Raw genomic sequence first — 17,987 nt, forward strand, 5'->3', positions numbered from 1 at the left:
CTGGAGAAGCTGACATCTGGAAATGTGGGGAGCTGCAGAACTGAGCAGGGTAAAGCGTGGTGAACAGGAAACTGCCTGCTGTTGCTTGAACACAGTGGGGGAAAATAAACTGGAGAAGCTTCCACTTTTTAGCTAGACAGTCGCTCAAGCTTAAGCCAAGAGGAGCTAGATACTGATCCTACTGACCTGGGATTTGTTATGATGACCCTTTCCTATTCTACATTGCACTTCTTGCCATCTCAGCTGGGTTCAAAAGGCTTATTAATGCACCAGTGTTTTGTTCAGTAGAAGCAACATGAAATACAAATAGTTGTGGGAGTAATAATCCCATACAGGTGATAGTGTGGAAGAAGCACAAGTTAGGTATGTCAGCCTCCCTTAACACAGCTCTCAGGTGGTTTGGACCAACATGGCCCATTAAGAACTTCTGGGAATGTCAAGACCATAATAGAGCAGCTACAAATACATGCAAACTGAGATGTCACAATGGAGTTAAGCTCACTTTTGAATTCTGACGTCATTTTAAGAGATTATTTCTTTTTCTTCTTCAGTCTTGCTCCATCTCCCTCTCCTTCCAAATTGGATACAGGGAAACATTTTTAATAAAACATTGCAGGTCAGACAGAAAAGGTTTTGTGGAAGAATTGGGAGACCTTTACAGTATCTGGGAAATACCAAAGAAGAGAAAGTAGACACATTTCATTAGCTCAGCTATTATTATTTATGAATCCACCAGAATGACCTTTTGTTCTTGTTTGACCAAATTTACTCACTGAAACCCCAGCAGAAATGTAATGAATACTTCATTTAGATTTCCAGCAAAAGCCTAAGATCAAGGTTTACATGTAAGTCAAAGTGTTAAGAGGGTCTATGGATGTTCACTCCCCATAGGAAATCCCTGAGGCATTAGAAGCATTACTCTGGTGGTCAGAAGTCTCCAGCTCTACATCAGAAAAAGCAACCCTTTCTGCAGTTAACTTGCCAAATTCCAAGTCTTTTAACAAATGTGAATTTGGGGAGGAATGCTCAATCACTTGGGTTATGTAGGTCCACAAATAGCAAGAGAGTGCCCTTCAAGCTTCTTCAAGGCATACAAAAATCCCACTCATCAGTGCACTACTACAGGTTACAAGCCACCTGAGAGGATTAGAAATCTTTATGCTGCCTCAGAAGTCAGAGCTCTTATGTCCTGATCTTTTTCATCTGGGCCTTTGACAAACCCCAGTGTCTCTTCAACAAAATTGCCCAAACCATGCAAACACACAAGCAAGCAGGACAGGAGCCCCATGGATGAAAATACTCAAGTCCCACCAGTTGCAGAGCACTGTTGCTCTGTCCAAGAAGAAAAGATTTGAGCAAATTCTTCGCTTCAAGCATATTCTTAGCTGCAAGCACAGCCACAGTCCCATAACAACAGCTGCACTGCTCACACCCTTCATTTTACTCATCTGTTTCTCAGCTCTGTTGGTTAGGCTGTGGTACTCAGTGTCTTCCAGGACTGCATTAAGGGTGTTTTTCTCATCTCAAGCACTGTAACTCTTTATACATGAAAATGGAACATCTGATAAGCCTCCAGGCTTTTGACCCCAGTTTCACATGTTGCATTACTACAGTTACATGAGCAGGTTTTACATGCTGGGGAGGAAAATGACATGCGTGGGCATAAATTAATCCATGAGTGGGGCAAAACAGATGTCTCCTTACACCACAAGAGGGTTTTTTTCTGTCTGCAACGCAGCTAGCTAACACTCTCTCCATTTCCCTAGCCTTACCAACCTTGAGATATTTATAAAAGTTTCCATGGATAGCATAGAAGTAGAGATTTTAATCCTCTCTATTCCTTCCTTTGAGTTTTCCAGAGCATCAGGAACCAGGCTCTATGCTCACTTGTGGAATTACATTAGAGGAAATTAACCCCACGAGTATATAATTTAATTTATTAACATGAAACAAAGTGTACATTAGTATAACCACATAGATACTCAGCCTTTATAAAATCCAGCACCAGAACCATGACAGCCCACAGCCATGACTTGTAATAAACACCAATATTGCAATTCTTCTACAAGAAGCTTAAAGCTCTTTATAATAGAGAACAAGTATTACTTTTCTCATTTTACAGCTGAGAAGATCAAAGTGCCTTCTCCAAGGTGAGACAAGGAACAGAGCCTGGGGCCATCTCACTTCCAACCATATGTTATGGTTTGAACTATTTGATGCAGCAGTAGCATTGCTGATGCCAAGAGGTTTTGAGCTGGGTGAGATTTGCAGAATTAAAGCCACAAACTTAAGCCTACAGCATACTTCTACAGCATACTTTTTGGCCAGAGGAAAAAGGAGGGGAGAAGAGCAAGCACTCAATAAAAGCAGCAAGTTCATCTCCATCATCAAGATACGTTTCAGCTTGTACATGTAGATCCAATGGGAAAAAACCAGCTTTGTGGTTAAAATTACAGCATTCTGATTTTTAAAACCTGGAAAACAGGTTTAGGACACTATGTGGGGATGGTTACCTTAAAATCTGTTTTCACACATCTCTGAGAAAAATCTGTGGTAACCTTGCTGTTCAGTATTCTTTTCACTTGCCTTTGTTCTCCTTCTCCTTTACTAACAGTTGCCACCTACTTATGGCATTAATTTAGAGGAATTTACTTCATCTTTTTCCACTTTCTTCCTCTCCAATTGCTGAGATTTGAGGCGTCAGCCATATGGCCACCAATTCCTCAATCAAAATTCTCTTATTTTATCTTCTACCTGATGTGACTGTAGAAACAGAATGGAAAATTACCGGGCATTGAGAACAGTGTGTGATTTAAAACAAACACTGTGTCATGCCAAGGAAATGCTGAACATCAATAGCAGTCACTGAAAAGAGATTGAGAGCCCATATTACACATCATAAACATCACACCTACATGAAGAGCTTTTTGAGTTAATAAGAAAGAGATCGGGGAAAATCACACACACACACACTCACAAAGAAGAAAGTCCTAGAGCATGTTAGAGGTGTCAGTGTTAATGGCACTTGTTGGATGTTAAGTGTGAACACAATTGCCAATATCAATTTCATTTCAGGTTAGAGCCATGCTGACCTGGAGCTTGGGTGCCATGGAAATGTGTGAGAAGAGCCCAAGAAGAATTGAGTGCTGCTATAGTTGTTCTCATCCCAAACAGAAAACAATTTCAGGCTGATGGAGGCTTATTTTTAGTCACATTTATATTTTGAAGGGACCTAAAAGGGATGCAGTAGCCCATTTACTGAAAGGTGGTGTGCTCAGGACTGATCTTGCTTCAGAACTGGGTGTGATTAAAGGAGTTACAAAAGCATGCCCAAAGTTAAGCTGAGCTGTGGAGAACTATGGGGTGTTTTCTTCCCTTCTCCACACTAATGTGAGCCACAGACAATGACCCATTACCACTACTGTCATTATATTTTAAGAGGTAATAGAGAATCTTTGCAGGACTACCAAGCATTTGGTTATGACTGAACCAACTGCCAGAACAAGAAGATGAAGCAAGCATGCAAGTCTTCCTCTCAGGTGTTTTCTGGGGGATAAAGGACATTATAATGACATGTAACAGGAAAAGTGATATTGGGGAGTAATCTTGCACCCAGAAAATCAGGGGTTTTTTATTTTATTTGCATTCATCTACTTCCACTCACCCAAGTAAGATCGTTTTACATCAGATGGCTGCAGTGCCTCAGGCTGGTAGGTGTTTAGGTGCTGGAGAAACAGTGGAATTTGGAAAAAAGCAAGCCTTGGGAACTGTAATGATGCTTTCTGTAACTTTGCTAGCTGCAGGATCAGGCAGAGGCAGAGCACCATTCTGCTTTGCCTAACATCACTGGTTTCATTTTGGCTGAGGAAAAAATGAACACAATAACAATTTTCACACGCAGGCAAATTTTATCCTTGCATCCCAGCCTTCCACATAGACCCTTTGGCTTTGGCCATGGGGCACATATCCAAACTGCCCAGCTTGATTTTGAACTGCTAGAAACTAGTCAGGGCCACCCATGCATCTGTGCACCAAGGCCTCACTCTGCATGGCACTACCTCTGTGTGCAGTTCACTGCTCTGCTCTGTTCCAGTTTGAGCTGGCTGTAGCTTCCATGGTGCATCTGGAGGCGTTTCAGTATTCAGATGATTATCTTCAAGCTCAGGCTTGCCTTCCTTGCACAATTTGTGTGGAAACAGATGTTTCAGAATTCTTTCTGGCCACTTCTCACACAACTGCTGTCAGCACCCCACTGTCATGGTGTTCTCAGAAGGCACAGTGGTGTGAGCATGCTGCAAGCATGGCCAGCAACAGGATGTTGGGCAGTGAGAGCCAACTTCACTTTGATGAAGACTACCCTATTCTGACTTCCAAGGGTGTCTGGGCATGTGGTACAGCATCATCATTTGCATGGGAGACAACACTTAGCAGGAGTACCAAACAATAGGCATTGTTATCAGTCACAGCTTTCTCTGTGCCTACTTGGATGTCACACTTTCCACACTGAACACTGCTGCTCTCACAGAACAGGCATTGCACTCAACTCTGCCTCTGGCAAAAGCACAACAAGGCCTATCTGGCACAGCCATGCATTAAACCAAACAAAACCTTTGATTTTTTCTTTTTTTCAATCAGAATTTTTAGGGACATGATAAAAAAATACTATTTGTACTCACTGAGCTGGCAATTTTCTCAGGAGATGCTGTTTCATCCTCACTCACTCAGGAGCTCTCTATTACTCCCCCCATCCATCACAGATGACTGAGCAGCTTGGGCTATGTGGGCTTCTGCTTCTTCAGCACGAGGTATTTGAAACCACTCATCAAAGTTGGGGTCCTGTTTCCTGTACAAGCAACCCAAAACAATCCAAGAGAAAAGGATGAGGGAAATAGCATCTTCCCCCACCCCCACAGTCCAGACTATTTCCATAGTGCTTGAGATTCACTGAAAAATGAATGCTATGACTAATGCTGCAAAACACTAAGCTTCCAGCCAAAATACATTTTCATTTCCAATAAAAACACAGGAGTTTTCCATTGAAAACACATAAATTTTTCAAGCAGTCCTATCTATTAAAAAACAATAAAGATTGGTCTTCTGTCTGTTATTGTATTTCTCAGTCCTAGTAAATAGAAGTGGCCTAAAAAAAAAATCCCCTTACCACTGTTAGGGAAAAAAGGTGAGATTGCCTAAGTGGGCATGGTAAGAGGCGTTCTAGTTCCATTAAACTAACTCAATTAATTTAATCACAGTAAGAACAAGGAGAAAACAATGGAGAAGCTGATGAGACTCCCCTTTTTGGCCCTGGAAAGCCCACTTCCTCCATTTCATCAAATGCAGAAGAAATCTTTATGCTGGCAGCACTCCATTTCAAGATGGAAATTATATTGCTGCAGTACAGAACAGCAAAAGCATTTCACAAAAAAATTGGTGAGCAATTAAAAAAAAAGCCAGATGCATTCCTCCCATATCATGACAGCAGCTTGATTTCCACTTCAAGACGCAACTCAGGACATTTTAAACAACAGTTATTAAACATTTTAAAGTCAGCAGGTCTGAGTAAGTTGTGGTTGAAAATTTAACAGGAGCTAACTGGGAAGCTCTCTGGACAGTCAGCGCTATTCCAATGAATTTCAGACCACTAGGAGAGGTTTCAGAGCACTGAAGGGATGGAAGAACTCATGCAGCATCAGCATTTCAGTGGGTAAGCACATAGGCTGGCAACTGAGAAAGAAGAATGGAATAACCCCTATTTTTTGATTAATCAAGGAGGTAGAAAGCAAAAAAACCCATTAAATTAATGAGGTATATATATAAAAAAAGAGATGGTAAAAAAAAGGACTCCTTATTTTGATGAACTAGAATTAAAAGTTTGTTGAGGACAAAGCCAACATGGCTATAATATTTAACAGTGTGACATGACACAGCCCAAAGTCACAGTTCCACAAAAGAAACTGCATGGTGTGAAATGCCTTACAACGAGGGGTTTGGACCTCTATACAGACTCTAACAAACACTCTCTTCTGTTCTTATTTTGAAAAGGGTATAAAATCAGTGCTCAACTGTAACATTTCATATTCTTTTTAATAATTGGGAGACAATATCAAATTACCTTTAAAGGTGGAAAAGTTTTGAGGGAAGGAAGCAGAGGTAACTAATAAATGCAATTGGTTGCTTACTAAAAACAGGCTGCTTTGCTTTCCAGCTGCAAACTGCATTCAAAGGAGTGTGGAAACACACTTCAAGGACAGGGGTTCACTAACCCACCAAAGCAACAGGTCCAAGAATGATTTTGCCTTCCAATCTTATGCCATGGCCAAGGCTGCTATAGAATCAAGGCAGAGTAGCATTTGGGAGGTTTGATACTGTACAACTCTTTCAGCAATCCTTCTTTGCTTTTAGTGTTGGTGTTCTAATTAAAAATGTATTCAAATAATTTTAAAGGATTCAAAGAAGAGTGTCAAAGAGGAATAAAGGGTTGAAGAGACTTGAGAGCTTAATCAGTTACTTTGAAAAAGAAAACTGACTTACTTGTTCAGTTTGTAAATGCCTACAGTGAAAACAGCGATGTCACAGCATGTGCCTGCGTTTAGCAGACAAAAGGCAAAAGATCTGACAGCTGGATACTGAAAGATGACAAATTCAGGCTCAATATGAAAGGCACATTTTTAACAGTAAGTAATTACGTTTCCAACAATTTGGGTGGATTCTTCATCGCTAGGAGCTTTCAAAGCAAAGCAGGATGTTCCTCTGAAAACATGCTTTAGTTCAAACAAGAATTTGAGGAAATCTTGGAAACTCTGCCCTGCAAAAAAGCAGACTGAGCACATCATGCTTCCTTCTGCTTTCTGAATCAGATTACAGTGGAAGTTGGCTTCTGGACATACCTCAAAGGAGGTACAGATTTAAGAAAAGAGGTCTCATGCATTTTGGACACTCTAGACCATGCGATACAGTTGGGGCTGTGTGGCTGCATTACCCAGCAGCCTGAAAGGAAGCACCATCCAGATACAGCAAGAGCTTTAAATTGCCCCATGTTTCTATCCTGGGAACGACAAGAATGAAAGCAGTAACAGCATTGTCTGTTCAAACTAATGGAGGTGAAAGCTTGTATTCCAGGAGTTTCCTCAGCCCAAGCCTGCAGGGGGTACTGCTCCTTTCAGAGGGTTTTTGTGTCAGGAGAAACAAAAGCAAGATGGGTGCAGTGCACCTGACAGAAGCAACTCACCTTTTTGGCCTCAATGAAACAAAGGTGAACAGGTCTGACATCCTGCAGATAGACATCCCCATGGGAGGCAGCAGCTAGCCAGAAAAGACACAGAGACCTGAAAATTTCCTGTTGGAATTGTACCCTTTTACAAATCCAGAATTTCCAAGCACAGGGTATAAAGTGACTTCAAGTGCATTCCTTCTTTGGATGTAAAGTAATGAGATGCAATTTATTACCCTGTCTGAAGCCAAGAACTTTAACCAGAATCTCTTGTACCTTAGGCTGCAAGGCTGCAGGATTTTCTGAGCATGACTGCCTAGTTCTCGCTGCAAGAGTCGTCTTTGAAAAAAGAAAAGCCCATGTGAAGATGAACACATTTTTAAAACTGTGTATTTGTGAAAAGCTGGCATACAGATGTAGTTGAAGAATGGTTTTCGAAGAGAGAGTAGAATTTTTCACTCAAGGAATCCTTTCACTTTTGGGTCTGCACTTCTGCACATGGGCAACCTGCTGTTGTGAAGCTGTATGTAAAGCATGCTTTGGAAACAAGGACCTTGAAGTTTAACAACACTAAAATAACCCACAAATTTTTCAAGTATATACTTTATTTCATTCATATTTCACAGTCTAGTTCAGTAAAGTTTTAGCAAAAAGGTCATTTTCCCTAAGAGTTCTTAGGCTACTGTATTTGGAGCTGGCAATGGACTTCAAAAGTACAGAAAACGTTTACATTCCAACTAGAGCTGTAGAATTTCAAAAATACATAGTAAAAGTAATCAAAAATACCAACATTTATTACAACTTAATAGAAAGACAGCAGTCTGTTTGACCCATCAAGCTATCCCACCTACTAGTTGTCAGCAGCAACTGAAGCCTCAGCAGGCTGTTTTATTGACTTTTGAGACTGGGACAGCTGTCTTCAGCTAACTCATTAATACAAAGTCTTGCTGCTTCAAAATGTTAAAAAAATAAAAAATCTCTTAAGTTCATTGCTTACAGGTTTCAAATCAGAAAGGTTTATGTCTCTGCTCAAACCTACTGAACAACTTCCAGAGCTTGCCCAGAATCAGGACCTATTCTGGTCCTGATGCAGTGAACTAATTTTCTCCACACAGTTCCAAGCTAACCTATTTTATTACATTGCAGCCAAGAAAGAAAAGTCTTTATTGTTTAAAGGTTCATCAGGGCTTCCTAGAATAAAGGCAGCTAAGACAAACTGAACAGAATGGTGCTTGATGACATATCTCTGACTAGGGGCCTTCAACATCCTTGTTCTTTTTTTTTAATATACACATGCTGTGTCAAGATTTGCTGCTGTCCAGGGATACGGTTCCTAAGGGACCCCAGCTTTACATATAATCGTTCCAGAGTGGATTTCTCTAGTTCAGCAAATACTATTTAAGTCTGGACTGATGCCCAGTAGATTTCTAACCAGCTGCTGGACTTCAATCACAGATTTATTGAATATACATTTATACAAATTACACCAGCTGAAAGGCCCATCAGCTATAAGCACACCCACTTCAGCCCACCCTCAGTGCTGTCAGGAGAAGGAAAAAAAAAAACCAACCCACATGGTATTGTGTGGTCTGTGAGACATTTCTATCTAAGTCAGAGGATATTACCCAGCAAGGCAAATTTTTCCTTCCTTTTACTCTATCAGAGAAGTAGAAATACAATGGACAAGAGGTCACTGGTGGACTCACTTTTTCTTTAGTGGATAGAATTGGACTTTTTTTCCTGACTTTTTCCTGACTTTCATCTCTAGGTAGCTTAAGCCAATTCTCTTATTTTCTAGGACAATCACTTCACGTATATTTATGTTTGTATGTAGTGGATTTGTAAATCTCCTCTCTATTAGATGGGCAGAACAAGAACTTTAGGAAGAGAAAGATACCCTATGCATTTTCTCATACCTCGCCCCTAGGTCTATTACAGCATCAACGGAACTGCCTCCTACTGCCTCCTCTCCCTCCCATATGAAGCCCAGAAGAAACAAGCTTATCCTTTTGGGATTCTTTCACAAATATCCTAAGGTACCATCTCATCTATCCTGTCACTCCATGCAGGTATCACAACTGACTCCAAAAGACGTAGATTGGACATGTCCCACATTATTACACTGTACTATGCTGCCTTCTGAGTTTGCCAGCCAAGTTATGGTACCGCTGTGCTGGGAGTTATGAGACATCCCAGTATCCATTATAGCAGGTATATTAAAAACAAAACCAAAACATGACAGAACAGTCTATGAACACCTTCCTTTTAATCAATTCCCACATACTGCACTAGTGCAGTGGGTGGGCAGGATACCACAAAAGGCATAGCTACTTGTTTGCTACAGCTCCACCAATGTGAGTTCTACCATGACATTTCTCTCTAGGCCTGTGGCTGGTACAAATATGACATTTCTCCTCTTTGAGGCATGTGCAGCATTTCTTTTCATCAGAAAAAGAGGAGCCCCTTGCAATCTCTCCAATGCACATATTTGAGGAAGACTACAAAAGCATTCTCTACAGCCTTCTGCACCAGATTCCCAGAGGTGTCGGTAAATGGCAAGGCCTAGTCACAAATTAGCAAGACAGCATCTTTATTTTCAAGTTTCTTCTGTTTTAAGATTTTGAAACAGTTGATAGAAGTGATCAAAGCAGCAAGATACCCAGTCACCTAGACCACATAATCTTTTTAAAACAAGGTCACACGGAAAGGAACATACCATAAAACCCCCAGATTCCTTAACATTCTCAGGCAAAGCCATTCTGAGTTTTCTACAGAGATTGCCTCTGAAAAATAAACCCAAAACCCTTCAGATTGGAGGGAGTGACATAGTTAAGTGCCTAGATAAACTGAAATGAAAAACATGTCTGTAGAACAGCTTTTGTAACATGACTACCACGGATCTCTACTAATAAGGCCTAGTATCTTATGCACACAGTGGTGTTAGCTATATCTCAAGGCAAGCAGGCTAGGAATGATACAAATTTATGTGAAGGAAAAGGGTTTTGAGGTTGTTTTGGGGTGTGTTTTTGTTTGGCTGTGTTTGGAGGTTTTTTTTAAGTTCAAACTCAGGTAGATAAAAATTTTAGGGAGATTATCCAAGCCTAGACCTCTCTTGTAAGCTAAAGATATACATATAAAATAATATGCAACTAGTTTTGCCAAATTAATCCTGATGAATATCTTACTTGTACTGTTAAAAGTCACTGCAGTCTTTCATAATAACATTTAATCTGTTAGCTACCAAAAAAAAATCCAGTCACTGGCCTTGTACTTACACTTGTTAGCCATTAATAAATATGGCTTTGGAACAAACACTTCCAGTGCAAGCCTTGTAATTTTCACTCACTCAACTGTACAGATCGAAAAAGTATACTCATCAAAACACATCATTTCACTTGGGTCCTGAGACACTCATTGCTTTGACCAAAGATTGCAATGAAAATAGAATGCTGCTTTAGCACAAGCAGATCTCCACTAACTCAGATGCATTGAAACCCCAAAGCAAGACTGTCTGTAACAACAAAGGACAGTGATAGCCTAAAGATACCACCCCACCAATGTAAGTTTCCTCTTCTCAGACCAACCCCCTTCACCTATACTTGCCCCTGACGATGGCCCAATACCTGGGCCTGTTCTGCTGTTCCATTCTCAGAACTGACTATCTGACCATGGGAATAGGAAGATGCTTGCTTGCAGAATACTGCCAATGACTGTCTTTCCATGGGAACATGCCAGCAGAGTGCATCCAAGCTTCTCAAGTCCAAGGAAGTGCATAGAGTTAGCATGGAGTTCAAGGTCACACTGAAGTAGTAGGTACCCATTCTGTCAAGACCCTACCATGCTATTCCAGTTCCACAACTGGCTCTAAAGACAAGCTGTTAATGGCATGCCACTTCACAAGTCTTGGACTCAGAAAACGCTCAAGTCAAAGCTTGAGACAGGAAACAGGAGGCACAGAAATAACTTTACCAACAGCTGTGTACCTACATGTTGGGGTAAGTGGGATCTTCAAGGCTGCTGTCAGCTTTATCAGATCCTGTCAAAGATGCTTCTAGCTCTGCCCACGACTGGGGAGCATTGTTCTTTATTGCCTCTATGAAAAGCTGAGTTTGGTGCTTCAGCCGGTCCAGCTCGGCCTGAGTCACCTGGTTCTGGTGAATGAGCTCCTTGGTTTTTAAAGTGATCTCCAGCAGCCCCGACCTGCGCAGCACAACGAGCGTGTTCTGAAAGCGCCTGCACTTGCTTTGCTGTTGCAAGAGCAGCTCAGGGGTAGTGCAAATCTCTTCTGGTATCAATGGGGGGCTCCACGCTGCAGACTGTGGCGTAGTCTGTGCTGCACTCTCACCCTCATGAGGGGTGCACTTTGTTGCCTGCAGAGTTCCAAAAGGCGAAAGGGGAGACAAACTCGACGTTTTCTGACTGTCACTGGACACACGATGAAAACCAGGAAGAGCAGACAGTTTTCCACTTGTCACTGGAGTTGAAGGACTTTGCTGGTTGGAATCTGGAAGGGTCTTAAAGCTAACTGGTAAGTGGGCAAACGGACTAGTAGGTAAGCCCGTACTCCTCGATACAGGAGGAGTCTCCATCTTGGGTGCTTCTGTGCAGAGTCGTTTGTGGCAACTGGTTTCCTGATGTTCTTCCAGATCAAAGGAGTGATCTCTTTTGCAGGGCTGTGGTGCTATTTTGGGATAAGAATTCAGGATGGGCAGGTAATTAGTGGAGTCATTTCTCTTTTTCCCAACAGGATGAGGGTTAAGGGCAGGTGGGATTGAGGGACGAAGAAATACTAGCTGTGGCTGAGCTGGAATCACTTCAAAGGATGGCTGCACAGTCCAAGACTGGAGCTGTGATGAACTCCCCTGAGAAGCACAAAAAAACAGGTCTTACAGTAACAGTGTAGGAAAGGATCAAAAAAATTTATATGAAATAGGCAGACTATGCTATTTCTCCATTTTTAATATACACCAATTAATGAAGTTTTCCATCCAACTCATCCTTTTCTTTCTCTGACAACAGAATAGAGCACTAGAATCAAAGCTGTAATCCATAACCCTTTTACTATGGAACAGCAGTTACGTGTGAACACAATCCAATCTGAATTTATGGGTGGCTTCCTAAATGAGGATTACAGAGCATGCCTGTGTTGTGCAACACTCACGTAAGTTTGACCCACGCTTAGGATTAAACAAGTGTACAGAAAAGTCGAAAAACAATTGTAAGCATTATAGTTATGAAATAGTTTAAGAGTCAAATGAAGACTGCACAGACATTTTAGGAACAATTCAGGCTCTGTTGAAAGGCAGCAACTCTAATCTTGTCAATTCTATTCTTATAGCAAGCTTTTGAAATGGTTATTTTAAATAGACAGCTGTTCTGTAAGTCTTGCAATCTTATGTACAATACAGTTTCAAAAAATTTGAAACCATGAAGTAGAAAAAGATGTGGAATATAAACCAACACAAGGAAAAAATCTTGTAAGCATAGAGCAGTTTAACTCCGTATGTCCAGTGAAACAATGTACATTAATAAACCCTAAATGTATTTTATTTCAAGAAAAATGCCCAAGTTTTTACTCCCTCCCACTAACCATACTATATAACTATACTATATAACCATACTAACCATAATATAGGGGGAATACATCAACTTTTACAAGACATCATCTCTTCCTCCTCCAACATACTAGTATTGATCTTCATGACATCTCCTAGCTGAAAAGCAAGCCTGCTTTTCTTCAAAAACATCAAATAGTCTAGTAAGAGATACTGTTTCTTTCAGAAGCAAAATCTCACTTAATATATTTAAGTCCTCAACACCAAAATTATACTAATATAATGTACTGTCAGACACTTTTCCAATTCCTTATGACTCGGAATGCTACCGGCAGGCCTGCCGAAGGCACAGGTTTTAGCAAGCACAAATCATTTTACTATTTTTGGTGCTACACTGAGTCATCTGAAATCCATCTCCTTTCCCCCAGTCTCTCAAGATTTAAACTGGCAAATGCTAACATGCTTTGCTGAAGTCCATGGCTCCAGTAACAGACTTGAACTTGTTCAAAAGCGGGTATTATCCCATGGATTAGGACAAAGACTTCGAGGTGAGATTCAACTATCTACTCTGACAAAGAATATCTTATCTTCATTGGGAAAGATGCTGATGGAATAAGGGTACAGAACAACTACTTTTAAAAATAAACATTAATACCTTACCACAGAAGAAAGAACAAACACATTCAAAAGAACAGTAATTGGAAAAGTTTGTATTTATATACTTCCTCACTCCTACTCTGGCTGCACACAGAGGACAGAACATGCAGCCTTATAAGCAAGTTTTTGAGGGTCAGAAGTTATCATTTACTGCATAATTGTACAATATCTAGCACAGCAGAGCCCCAAAATAATTATTGAGGCCAAAAGAACTCTGGTAACTGTTTACCTTGTTCTTCTTTTGCCTGCATTATCTACTTTCCTCTCCTGTCTGCTCACGTTGCATTCTGCTCCTGTTCTATCCAAAGAATCTAATTTTTAGTAGAGAAAGACATCTTTATTTTGTTAATTCTGAAAAGTTGTTTGTTGGGGTTTTCTTTTAATCTGACATCTGGCATGTATCAGTGTCATTTGTCTAAAAACCCTTCCTACTCATTAAGGACTTTTACAAGACTGAGAGAAGCCTTGCCACAAGCAGCCCCGTGTCCGAGGATTAATGCTTGCGCTCTTGATTTTCTGAGCAGCGTTACTGTTAGTTGTTTACACTCTGAAATTGGGACAGCAGGTAACAATCACTGCACAGGCTCAGAGTGGTTCTAAAACAGAAGGATGATGCTGATTGAAATTGAAACTGGAAGAAATAAACAGCAGGAACTAGATGTTTATTTGGGTTTTTCATTTTGTCCAGTGAGCCCAACTGAGTGCTGTGTTGACAAGGCGGTTTTAAAAATATAACTGGCATGACCACCTGAGGTAACCAGGCATAAGGAACAGAGGAAGAAAGACACATTGTTATTATTCTGACCTAGACTCCATGCTTCTGTTCATTGCTGTAAATATTTTTCAGTTGAAGGTTATTGCTCCTAACCATGCGTAACTAGAGATCGATGTTATGATGCACTGCTCAAGTGACCGGAGTCTGGTAATTTTATCTACCTCCATCTTTTTCTTATCAAACACTACCAGTTTGGGGTTTATTTTCATCTATATATATGATATATATATATTACCTACTTATTATTAGTTGCTGCTTCTAACTGTTTGCATCACAAGCTGGAGTTTACCAGGCTAGAAGTGCAATCAGTGTTTCATTTTTAAGATCTGGCCCAAAGGCTACCAACCCTTGCTGAAGCTTGCCTACTCCCTTCTACATGAAAACCTCAGCATTTGTTTAGACAGTGTTTTGGCCACACACCTAAGAACAGGATTATAAAATAATCTTTTTTCTTGTCAAGATAAAGCACAATGTTCAGACATCAGAGCCACCTCCCCCACAGATGTACAATCTGCCAAGTGCTAACAGCAACCCCTACCTGTGTTACCACTGGTAGAGAGTATTTGAATTTAACACATTTTGCTTGTTGTTATAACAGATTCAGCAGGAAAAGAATCAGGATCTATATTCTTTCCCCCCCGTCACTGTATTCTCAGAAATATTCTAATAAAAACCACTGAAGAACATCTGTTCTGTTCAGAACTCATGGGTGAGCACTCAGCAAGGGGTCTAATACCACCACAATACTTTGCATCTTCTGTTACAATGTTAGAGGCATGAACAGGGAATGTAATCGTTGCAATGTGAGCCATCACATACAATTAAGAAAGAGGACTGCTAAAATACCACAGCTAACTTCAGACACAGATCGAATTTTTTCATTTGTAACATTCTGGGTTAGTGTTTCCCACTGCACATAAAGCAGCCCTAGGTCCAAAGAACAAGGAAGCAAAACCTCCCATCCTCCTTTACTGTCTTTATTGAACAAAAAAAGGAAAAACCAGTCACATTTTTTTGGTTTGCTCTTTGGTACTATTTACATAACATTGTTGAAGATCTATTTCTTAGGGATCCCTTTGAGACAAAGAGCTTTAACAGATGGAGCAGAGCTTCTCCATTTCACTTTTCCATCACAGTGACTGCAGCTGCCCCTCAAAAGAACAAGCTGTCAAAATAGAACTTTAGGTTACCAGTTATGTTCTGAACTGCACCAACTTTGTAAAATCTTTCTGAAAGGCAAAATATTAAAAAAAAAAAAACAACCCACAATAATTTAAAAGCATGCAATATTTTTCAATATATTGCTTCTTCCCTACCTGCTTAACTAACACATTTTTCATTACAACCATAGGAGAAAGTGCAGGAAAGGAGTTGCTTGTGGTCACTGGGCATTGCCAAGGTCCATCCTCTGTGTTCCAACACAATGCATTCAGTGCATCCTCTGAGTCAGTCTGCTCCATAGCACTCAGGCACTCTGAGCTTCCATCTGCCAGATGTAGAATTTAGCTGTTAGTTGTTTCACATGCAGCATGCTTGCTACCTCCTTTCAGCTCTACTATTCTGCCTCTTTTCAACCAAGCCACAAAGAACAAGTTTAGTTCTGAAATACCAATAAAATTAAGACTTGCTGTGACAGCTGTCAAATAGCCTTTAATAAAAGGCTGGTTCTCATGTAGGTATTTTCTCCCAAAAGTCTATTACTTTTTGTTCTTTTGTATTTAGTCTGCAAAGGACTAATACATTGTCATGAAGACTGCTCTAAAACATGGTACAGGAAAGAACTACAGGCTCCAGCATGGCCACAGCCATAATGTATGCTGCAGGTATTTTGTGTCTTGAAATCTTCTATCTACAAACCCCATAATGCAGGTGTTTCTCACAAAAGCACTATTTTAAAGACCATCCTTCAACAGATTTATTGAGCATTAAAATGGCACATCATCTACATTTTACTGATGCTGTAACAATTATTGTCTGGTTTATCAGGCTCTACTGACAGTCTGGTCAAATCATAAGAGACACTAGACAGCATAATCTGACAGCTCATTCATCACTGGAAAAAACCCAAAAAGTAACTTTGCCATCCCCACTTCTACACTCTGAAGCCTGAGATCCTTCATTTATTTATTAGGCCAATTTTAAATTCCCATGCCATTCAAATTCACAGCATAAATTTACAGCTCCATAAAGCTCAAAATAAGTTTGATGGTAGGATGATTACAGATACAACCCATCTGGCATACACAGGCCCTCACAGGTAACGAGGCTAAAACTGTAAGGGGCCAGATTTGTCAAACATCACCAATAAAATCAGAGTCTGAGCAAGATAACACAGAAGAAAAAGAGGTAATGCAGTGGTTTTCTAAACCTGAGTATCCAGAGTCCTTGTCAGATTCAGCTGCCGCCATGCTGAAGCGATGGTTCAAGCTCTTCATTGCTGTCACTTTGCCCAGTAGTTTCTTGAGGGTCTCAACAGATGACTATTTTGTCTCCATGCTTCCATAGTGCTGCAGGCAGTTTTTAACACCTTTCCCATTGAGGAACTACAAAAATAGTTAAGAACAAAAAGAGATGTTCTCTGAGTCTAAGCTCCATCAGTAAAAGGCAACAAAGGAGGCCATGTCTGTCCTTACAGAACTCTGGTTATCAAAGGTTTGCTGTATCTGTTAAACAAAATTCTATTAAACTCCCAGCTTCACATTTGCCATGTTTATCACACACTCAAGTAAGCAAAGGCTTGTTCAATAAAATCACAGTTAATTCCCTAAAAGCGTCTCTACACTATGGGTGTTTAATAATGCATTACTGAGTAGAAAGGACAACAACTCTTTGGATCAAATGACATGTCACTTTGTAGAATCTTCTAGACTAAAAATTTCCCATCTGCCTTTGTCTGATTTTTGAAGTTTCAGGAAAGTTTCAGTGATCCAGTCTTTCAGACCCCTGCATCAACTATAAGAGAACAGTATCAACCAGGCTGTTGAGTCTTTTAGGGTAGGTTAAAAGATCCCCAAAATCTAAGGCATAGGAAGGAATTATTTGAGGCAGAAATATAGTACAGATATTTTACTTTTTAAAAAATATATATATTTTACTACTGCTGTGAATGCTATCAATGAATCAAAGGCATTTTAGAAGTACTGAAGACATGATTGCAGTTGAAGAGGCAGAATGCACCCATCTCATTCAGCTCCTTTCTTCGGTGACTGAGCCAGTCAGAGCGCGCAGGTCAGTAAACCTGACTGAATTACCTGAAGGAGAATCATTCCATACTTAAAATTACTGAGTGAAGCACACAGTAGATTTGTCTAGAGAGTGTGATACTTAAATAATTTCCAATTCTGTTATCAATCCTGTCTGACAAGGTGCTAATTCCTTACTGTACAGACAAAACTCTGGGCATAGCAATGTGATTTCCTGGTCTGCTAAAAATGGAATACCTGTTTCTGCAAAGTTCAGTAACCTGGGTAACCAAGATAAAACAGCAGACACAAAGTGTAGGGTTGCTATCTGTAATTAAATCAGTGGCCCTCTGAGTGAAGTTGAATAGTTGCATATCTCTTTTTACACTGCCAGTGAGCTAACTGGAGACTTTCAGAACAGGAGTATTTCAAGTTATCCAAAGAGTGAAATGTAGATAGAAAACTAATGTAGTAGACCTGTTTCTCCACCCCAAGAAAATCAAAACAAACTAAAAGCTAAAGGCTACTCATAAACCACAATTTAATTTTATCCACCCCTCCCCCCACCCAAGAAATAAAAGTCACTCAGGTCATATTTATATCACAAA

General features: G+C 40.3%; 1 protein-coding gene across 1 annotated transcript; it reads right to left on the bottom strand.

Moving 5' to 3' along the window:
• Positions 1 to 11,191: 11,191 nt before the first annotated feature.
• Positions 11,192 to 16,685, bottom strand: CIPC (CLOCK interacting pacemaker). The gene is made up of 3 exons (XM_084263671.1): positions 16,566 to 16,685; positions 15,514 to 15,683; positions 11,192 to 12,072 (listed from the first exon to the last, which is right to left on the bottom strand). Exons 1-3 carry the CDS (start codon positions 16,630 to 16,632, stop codon positions 11,194 to 11,196), a joined length of 1,116 nt encoding a protein of 371 aa, XP_084119797.1. The 5' UTR covers positions 16,633 to 16,685; the 3' UTR covers positions 11,192 to 11,193.
• Positions 16,686 to 17,987: the final 1,302 nt, after the last annotated feature.

Source organism: Gallinula chloropus, assembly GCF_964237585.1.
Source record: "Gallinula chloropus genome assembly, chromosome: 4".
Taxonomy (NCBI): domain Eukaryota; kingdom Metazoa; phylum Chordata; class Aves; order Gruiformes; family Rallidae; genus Gallinula; species Gallinula chloropus.